The sequence below is a fragment of the Glandiceps talaboti genome, chromosome 22 (assembly GCF_964340395.1).
Source record: "Glandiceps talaboti chromosome 22, keGlaTala1.1, whole genome shotgun sequence".
Lineage (NCBI taxonomy): Eukaryota > Metazoa > Hemichordata > Enteropneusta > Spengelidae > Glandiceps > Glandiceps talaboti.
In genome coordinates this window covers 9277947-9287152 of record NC_135570.1, presented here as the reverse complement: position 1 = coordinate 9287152, position 9206 = coordinate 9277947, and the positions used below count along the sequence as shown (strand labels likewise).

General features: G+C 35.1%; 1 protein-coding gene across 1 annotated transcript; it reads right to left on the bottom strand.

Moving 5' to 3' along the window:
- Positions 1–764: 764 nt before the first annotated feature.
- Positions 765–8755, bottom strand: LOC144451981 (ubiquitin-conjugating enzyme E2-17 kDa-like). The gene is made up of 6 exons (XM_078142926.1): positions 8728–8755; positions 7180–7243; positions 6985–7016; positions 6664–6741; positions 5951–6056; positions 765–3355 (listed from the first exon to the last, which is right to left on the bottom strand). The coding sequence occupies exons 1-6, from the start codon at positions 8749–8751 to the stop codon at positions 3216–3218; spliced, it is 444 nt and encodes a 147-aa protein (XP_077999052.1). The 5' UTR covers positions 8752–8755; the 3' UTR covers positions 765–3215.
- Between the last annotated feature and the right edge of the window lie 451 nt (positions 8756–9206).

Here is a 9206-nt window from a genome sequence, read left to right as displayed (position 1 = left end):
TGGATACGCTATTAAGACTAAGTTATTATTAATTCCTATCGCTAATTGTGATGGTTTGTTATAAATCACATTTTATTTATTTATATTCCTTTTTTGTTTCATGATGGGCTTGTTGTATAGTATGAATTGTGTCTTTTCACAGTTGTGGACTGCTGCTTTGTACAAATTAGCCTTTATGAATTTCTTTCCTAAATAAAAGTACATGAAGTAAATGTATGAAAATAGCTGTGATCTGGTCTGGTTGTATGTTGATGGTAGGATGGGTTGGTGGTATGACGCATATATGGATGGACAGATGGGTGGGTGTGTGTGTGTGTATGTATATGGATGTACGTGTGTGTGTGTGTGTCTGTATGTATATGGATGGATGTGTGTGTGTGTGTGTGTGCGTGCATGGGTGTGGGTGTGTGTGTCTATGGATGTACATGTGTGTGTGTGTGTGTGTGTGTGTCCATGCGTGGGTGTGTGTCTATGTATATGGATGCGTGTGTGTGTGTGTGTGCATGTGTGCGTGCATGGGTGTGGGTGTGTGTATATGGTTGGATGTATGTATGTATGTATGTATGTATGTATGTATGTATGTATGCATGCATGTATGTATGTATGTATGTATGTATGTATGCATGTATGCATGTATGTATGTATGTATGTATGTATGTATGTATGTATGTATGTGTGTGTGGGTGTTTGTGTGTCTGTATGTACATGTATATGGATGCATGTATGTACATATGAACAAAGGAAAACAATCATTATCACTCGTATAAATAATTGTTATTATTTATTTACAGTCAGCTGTAAAGACTTGTACATTTCATAGGAAAACAAAGTACAAAATGTTGCTCTCATAAAGAAATGGCGACTTTTTTGTAGCCCCCCTGACACCATCATTAATTTTCTCTCAATGTTTACAATTTTGAAAAAAAAAAATTAAACAACTACTAGAACGAAAATATTAAATGTTATATCCTAGGTAAATGCGAAAGATGACAGTCAAGATATATTTGATTAATTGTCATTCTCACAAAGTCAAACTGTACTTTCCCACTCTTGTGAAAGAGTCTACAAGTGAAATCATTGCTACAAAGTGTAGACAGTGGTTTCACATTCCTTTCAAAATGACTGACAGCATTAATGGGACAAAATATTTGGATGCAATGTATGAAATTATAATAAATGTTTGAAAGAAATCAACAAGTGTGTTAAGTTACAGTGCCTCATCAGGGGAAATGTTCGCTGTTTTCTCACTTTCCAAAACTGTTTTCCGTTTTTTGGATCCAATGTGTACTTCTCAAGTTACGACACTGGCTATCCAGCCTTCGGTTTTCTAAGATAGGCACAAACTAAATCTATTGTTCTTCAATGTGGTAGATTACACAAGTGGGTGATTTCAGTTCCTATGTTGTTGAGCGATTCTAATCACCTTGTGATCAAGATAGTGTAAACATGGAAGTCCCAAAGCACTACATTACAAGTTCATGGAAGTTGGAACTCCCTACTGAGACTATAATTAAACGAATGTCCATTTAATAGCTTATCACTGTTGTATCAACATGTTGTGACAATAGTTTTAGTTTGTGTCTATCGTAAAAAACCAATGACTCAATTACTAGAGTAATATTGATATGGAGAGGGTAGTAAATTACATGTTCAGTGGTAATATCAGTCTAAAAATATTGGCCTGATAAATAATCTCACTGGGGTGACAGAAAGTGATGCATAATCACTAGTGGTCGGTTATTTTCACAATTGTCCAGGTATTTTAAAAACCTCACTTTCATCGTGTTTTAGTTAGTATATCGAACAATGTACACCATATTCAAACTAAAATTCACATGTATAGAAAACTTTACAAAAACTTACATTTTTAGAAACGATGACGAGGTACTCTAACTTCAAAATAGTTGACTACTTCTGTGTCTAAATAACATGAGATTTTAGCAAAGTGATGAAAAGACATACTATGCAGTATGCAACAACAAATTTCATACATACAAGTTTTTAGTGACATAAACGTTTGAGCTAGGTCTAACATAGTTCCTACACATATTAGTAAGAATTCTTTCATTAATAGTTTGCATCAAAACTGTAGATTTGCTTAAAATCTTATTCTAAAGCATAGACTTCTTTTCACAGTCACCAAACTGCTTATGAGAATATTTTCAAATCGCATTACTAAGTTCATATAGGAGTTACTGGTAGTATCATTCTGAGCTAATAAGACAACAGTTAAGGAGGTGAGAGCAAATGCAGAAAGCAGACTAGGATATTTTAGGAGTCATGATGTCACTGATGTACCCTGTGTTTTAGGTCAGTTAATTTGCTAAACCCACTAAATAAGTTATTCATGTGTCTAACATATGCCTCAATATACATAATACTACTCTGCCATTGATTCTGATAGGAGCATCCCGGATAGTTTCCTGGCAAGTGAAGCTTATATATTGGCAATACACAAGAAGTATATTACTTTGATCCCTAATCTTACAAAGGTTCACTCGGCATGTAATCACAATCTGTCATAGCTCAAATTTGGTTGTTTGTGCGTTCGAATCAAAATGTATATTATCTGCTCTCCTCATGTTAGACAGATTACTATCTGACCCTTAGTCACAAACACCCATATTAGAGCTGCAGTAATACACCTCAAGATTGGCAAAGTACAATTATCAATTTGTGATTACAAAATATGAATACCAACAAACTTTCTGCTGAAATTATCCTGTATTTGAGATTGTCGAATGAAATATCAAAGTTCAGAGGTCAGGTGAAAGGAAAAAATTATGGGATGCACCCAATGGTTAATCGGCAACAAAAATTGGCTTTATGTTAGAGGGGACAAAATGTAACTCCTTAAGTTGGTTAAAATGTATATCTATTGTACAGTGAGTTCACACACAGCATGCTTGTCTGTTTGTTGTAATTTACTCCAGTATGTATACTCACTGTACAAGAAATAAATTACCAAAATGTTTGACATTCACACTAAGATTAAAAAAGTGAGTTTCATATAAAATAAATACTGTCGTTCTCTACTTTTTTCAGAATCTACTCCAAATTAACATATTTCATAAAGTTAGAGAGCATTTTTACAATATTGGGTTGTGATAGGAAGCCCACTTTTATATCATAATGAATATTAGTATGATGTTTGTTGATTTAACATAATTTTATAATCCCTGTTAGTGTAGGTTTTACCCTGATTATGTCCATGATCACATGGCGTAACGACGAACCCAATCTTTTGCATTGTCGGTGAACTTTTTACGGTCAGATTTGTAAAGACGAGCTATATCAGGTACAAGAGGGTCATCTGGATTGGGATCACACATCAATGCACAAATAGATAACAAGACTGTGGAGATAGAAAAAAATAGGAAAATTAACAAGTCTCAACAAAACTGACTTCAAAGTCAGTGGTATAGGCACAGGGATTGGGATTAGCCATATTTGTTTACAAATATTTATTTTGTGTTTACTTTTACATTAAAAAAAAATTTTCCCTACCATGTAATAAAGTAATGATTTGAAAAGCTGGTGTTGTGTTTTTTTTCTAAATCATTTTTAACTGTTCTTTGTTGTTGGTTTTAATAAACCAGCTTTACTATGATTACCTTATTATATTATTTATGAGTTAGTTCTACTGAGCGCCCCTTTCTCATCCCAACTTACCACGTAAAGAGAACAAGGAAGGAAGCCAACGCTGGTCGAGATGGACGGCCATGCTTGATATGTTGGCAAAATACAAAATCTACTACATGTAATATCAATCAGACATTCATGGTTGCTCCAATCCATGAAAATTTAGCCATTTTTGCTTGAAAAATCATGTCTATATTTCAAATGAGGTAATAATCATGAGGAGTTTGATCACGGGTGATGTGTACTGATGAATGTCTGTGTTTACCATTATCTCTGACCACTATAGAGGTCTGAGCCATTATAAATTATTGTAATGAGCTGTTAACACCTAGCGAACCTGATGACTGATTGCATGAAGGAGGTGGACTTTTGATGCCGTTTTCAGATCATAATGTCCCTGGAGTGAGTGTGTTGTATCACCAAGTCTTACTTCGTGTACAACCATACAAAATAACAATTTGTGAAAAACGACTATATCTATGATTGTTGAGCTTGACTAAAATGTGGGTATGGAGAATGGCAAAATGATACAATCTAAACTGTACACTATTATTACCTACCATTGATTGCCTGTATATTATAGTTCTAGAATCTCTTGGTGGAAATCTTTACAGGCTTCATCATCTCAGCACTACTCTTTAACGGGGGCAGTGTCATTTTAAAACTTAACATATTTAACAAAAATTGTGAGACAAGTAAGGTATAGTGTATCTCTCTCATGCGTTAACTAATAAGTCACCCAACCTACACAAGTTTGTGTTTGCAGATTTGATATCAACATTTGTTTTGACTAAGTATAACATTTCATTATCTATAGTAATGCTATGTTGCAAGTCCCTGTGGCTTTTTGAAAGGAAACAGCTACCGATTGTTTCATGTGTAACGATGTTGCATAGACTACACTTTCCATACAATCTCGGTTGACTGCGCGAAGTACATTCTAGGATCGGTGACGGGTGGTCATCCAGAAAGCTTGCACGAAATACAAATACCCACTTTTCCATTTTGTGGCTGCATGAAATACATTCTAGGAATGGGAGATGTTCTGTGGAGCTTCCACGAAATACATTTACATTTTTTTACACTCTATCATTGTGCAAAATACATTCTAGGATCGGCGGCAGGCAGTCGGCCAGAAAACTTCCACAAAATACATTTAATACATGTTTACATTCTGTGGGTGCACGAAATACATTCTAGGATTCCACGATTCTGGGGAGTGAGTACGAAATACATTTAATACATTTTTTTATATTATAACGGTTGCGTGAAATACAATGTACATTCTAGGATCTTGCGATGGAGAGCTTGCACGAAGTAGGTACACAGAACAGATCGTTCATTTTCACATTTCTGATTTTTATTTCAGATCAAAAATCCTCAATATGATTTCAATGCACACAGAATGAAATGAACATTTACAAATCCCACCCACCCCCCCACCCCCCCACCCCCCACCCCCCCACTTCCAAACAATGTAGGTTTACATGTTAAAATGCAGCCTTGTCAAGCTAGCTGAGCATGAGGGGCTTCGATTGCGCAAACCACAGACAAGAAAGTTTCTTCCTTGTCTGTGCACCATGCACACATGGTATGTAATCAGCGTACACATGGCCATGTGAATATATCAATATTCATTCTGCATATGTAAGTAACCAGGTATTATACAGGAAACCAACATGAGCTTCCTCTATTGTCCTTTTTACGTGGTGCATGGCGCCAAGGAAGGATCACCAGTTGAGGGCGCTCCATAAAACTCACTCATAAATAAGGTAGTCATAGTAAAGCTGGTTTAGTACACCAACAAAGAACAGTTAAAAATGATTTAGAAAAAAAAACACAACACCACCTTTTCAAATCATTAGTTTATCACAAGGAAGGGAAAAGATATTTAATAACAAAAATAAAAGCAAAAGTAAACAGTAAACAAAAAATAAATATTTGTAAACAAATATGGCCAATCCCAAACCCCTGTGGCATAGATACGAGTTCATTCGCCTTCAGGCATTGGTCTTTGGAATAGTCTTCCATTCTCAGTGAAACGATGTCGTAAAAAACAAAGTTTTAAAAGCCATGTCAAATCTTTTCTATGGAATAAACTAAAGAACATAATATATAATATCGGAGTCCTTCCTCTTTTTATAATTGTGGGTCTAGTCATGTGTACATTTTATCACTCTAATTTGATTTCTGTATGTCTTTATATATACGATATATTGTATTTTTCTATAACATTGTTGCCACGGCATCTTGAATTTGCCAAGGAGGACCACATAACAGGCTAGCCGATGACAGTAGTTTTACTAACCTTTTGAAACTGTTAATGCAGGAGACCACTGAGAACGTAGAATATCAAGACAAATACTTCCATTAGCATTTATATTTGGGTGATATATCTTTGTTGTGAAGGCCACCTGTAAAGTAAAGAATGGAAAAGTGCATTATGACCTTTTGACCCTAAAGTCACAAACTTCTTTGACATGTGTAGCTTCGTTGTAGCTTGGAACATAAAAATATTAAACATCTTCACAACATACAAATGCACAAAGTAGAAATTGAATTTGCTCATGAAATAAATTGTATTTGTGTTTTCATGTGTATGTTTGTATATGTATATGTATTTGTATTTTTGTGTTATAAAATATATAAAATGTATGTTTGTGCATGTGCAAGTATGTATGTATGTATGTATGTATGTATGTATGTATGTATGTATGTATGTATGTATGTATGTGTTTATGTGTATGTGTGTGTATGTATGTATGTATGTATGTATGTATGTATGTATGTATGTGTTTATGTGTATGTGTGTGTGTGTATGTATGTAGGTAGGTGCATAGGTAGGTGTGTAGGTAGGTGTGTAGGTAGGTGGGTGGGTGGGTAGGTAGGTAGGTAGGTAGGTAGGTAGGTAGGTAGGTAGGTAGGTGTATGATTATCTGTTTAGCAGTATGCTTATAATGTTTATTTCCTTAATGTACACAATGTCTGTCCTGATAAATATATAATGTAATTGATTCTTACCTTTGGTGGTTTAAATGGATAATCTGTTGGGAAATGTACAGTCAGGAAAAACAGACCACCATTATAGGGACTATCCGACTGAAAAGAGAACACAAAATACATTGATAATCAATCACACACAGTTGACCTTTTTTTTTAATTTGCATTTTAATTTTCACTGTTTCTTTACAAAAAACGGTGACATAACAGTTAGTTGTATGTCTAGTAGTCAATTTAACCACATTTCATCCTAAAAATTCCAAAACTTTTTTATATATGGATGACAAGTAATTTTTCTGTAAATACATTCATAACAATCAAATAATCAAAGGTTCTACTTACTGGACCCATTATACTTGCTTGCCAATGGAAAACTGGGGGAAAAAAGAGAGAATTAAATCATTAAACATTTAAGTAACCCTTCTGTAAAGATTACAAAGCAAAAATTCCCATTGTAACTAAAATCACTAAAATTTGTGGTATGAGATTGTAATCTGTATATGTGTTATAAGTTAGAACTCAGAAAAAGTCACTTACGATCTTCCCCAACTGGACCAGCTGAACACTGTGCTGGGGGGTCTCTTTTAAGGTCTTGGTATTCCTGGTTAACAGAATGAAGATTAGAACATTATTAGATAAATGTGTGTGTAGGTACGTACCAGTTTATTACATCTGTGTCACTGTATGTGCACATAATAGCGGTATCTGCATTGTAGATTCTATTGTTTTGCATGCCTGTATATATGTAAATGAGTGTGTGATTGTTCCATGTATATGAAATCACATGAACACACCATACCATTTCAAGTTTGTAAAATTTGCTGTTTTTGGACTAACGTGCGATAACAACCACCCCCATGACATCTGACATTAAAAACTCCCCAAATCCACAGTAAAATAACCTCCACTAGTACCTCGTAGAATAACCTCCCCTGGTCCACAGAATAAAACCCTCTCCTAGTCCACAGTACTGTCCCCTTGTCTACAGAAAAATACCTATTCCTAAGAAGTCCATACTAAAATACCCTCCCTTGGGTTAATTTACAATAAATACCTTTCCATATACTATTACTAGCACCCTCACCAGGTCCACAGCACAAAACCTTCCTCTAGTCCACAGTAAAACCCTCCCCCAATAGTAATACCTAGTAAGATACCCTCCCCTTGGACACAGTAAAATGCCTTCCCAATTCCTTTAATAGTTAAATAAAAAACAAAACAAAAACATTTCACTATTTTCAGGGTTGGGATTAAATCTAACCTTCAGTTTTACAAGTATTCAGTACAGAGACAAACAGAATGAATAAACCTTCGAATTACATTTTACCTAAACATGTCAGAGGGTTAAATTTTATTTACTGGAGGTGTAATCATTTGATCTGAGCCAAATATGTATGAAAATGGTTTGTATACCACAATAGCAGTCGATAGCACTGTTGAAATTGTTTCTAAAAATAGTGTTTTATTGATATTATGTAACATTGTTACAATAAACTAGCCATTAGTCCCACCATCATGTACCACCGCCCTGCAAAATGTGGGTTTGTTTCCATCTTCATTCTGATCGATGCGAACTAATATTCGACATCATCTTTTCTGAAACAATGCCATGGGACGTATTCGTTGACGGGATTATGTCGAAGTTTGTTCCGCAATGCTATGGAGTATAATTTCTACCTTCCTGCCATGGTACGAAGTTTTGGAACGAACGTCATCACTAAAACGTAAGGTCATTGGCCAGTTTTTTCGACAGAAAGTTCTTTGTGAGTTTTTGATAACAAAAACATTAATCGTAACTAGAAAGTTTCCCCTCTCATCTAGTGTTGTTATTTCAAGGATCTGGAAGGCAGAACATACGATTGTCTCTCCTGTTTAAGCATGACATGCAATACGGAAGTGAAATCCAAGTTATCTGTTGTCGCCGACCATCACTACAAAGACATTGACTTCATAAAAACGTTTCTTGTAGGCCTCCCCAGCCGATTATTGTGACATAAATACACAAAACAATCATTATGGGTATGGTATTGTTTCTCCCTCGATTGTAAATCATGAGGCTTTCTTTTCCCAAAAAATATCCCTTACCTTGTTTAGCCGTTTTAACGCCATTTTGTATATTGCGAGAATAGTTGTGATGTCACTATTAATTATTCATGAGTATGGCGGTCACTGTCCTTTGATTTATTTTGCAAACGTATAAACGGATAGTTTATCGATACAGAATACACAACAATATTAATATAATTTGCATTTGTACATGGATGCGATTTTTCACTCACTCACTTTCATGTCTTTGATAGCGCGCATATTCAGTGATGGAAAATATTTGCTAGAAGTTGGAAATCATCATAGGCTGTGTTCGCAAGGGCGCCCTCTTCAACATATTTTGGGGATCGATTGAACACGTAACGGTCAACATACAATATACACTGTATTAAAATTGAAAGAAACTGTACTTTGATCAACTCTGTCCAGTACATTTGTTCGCTATGATTTATCCCTGTTACTTTCTGAAATTATATTTAATGGACAATATCGAATTTCTTTTTTCTTCTGAGTTTTAA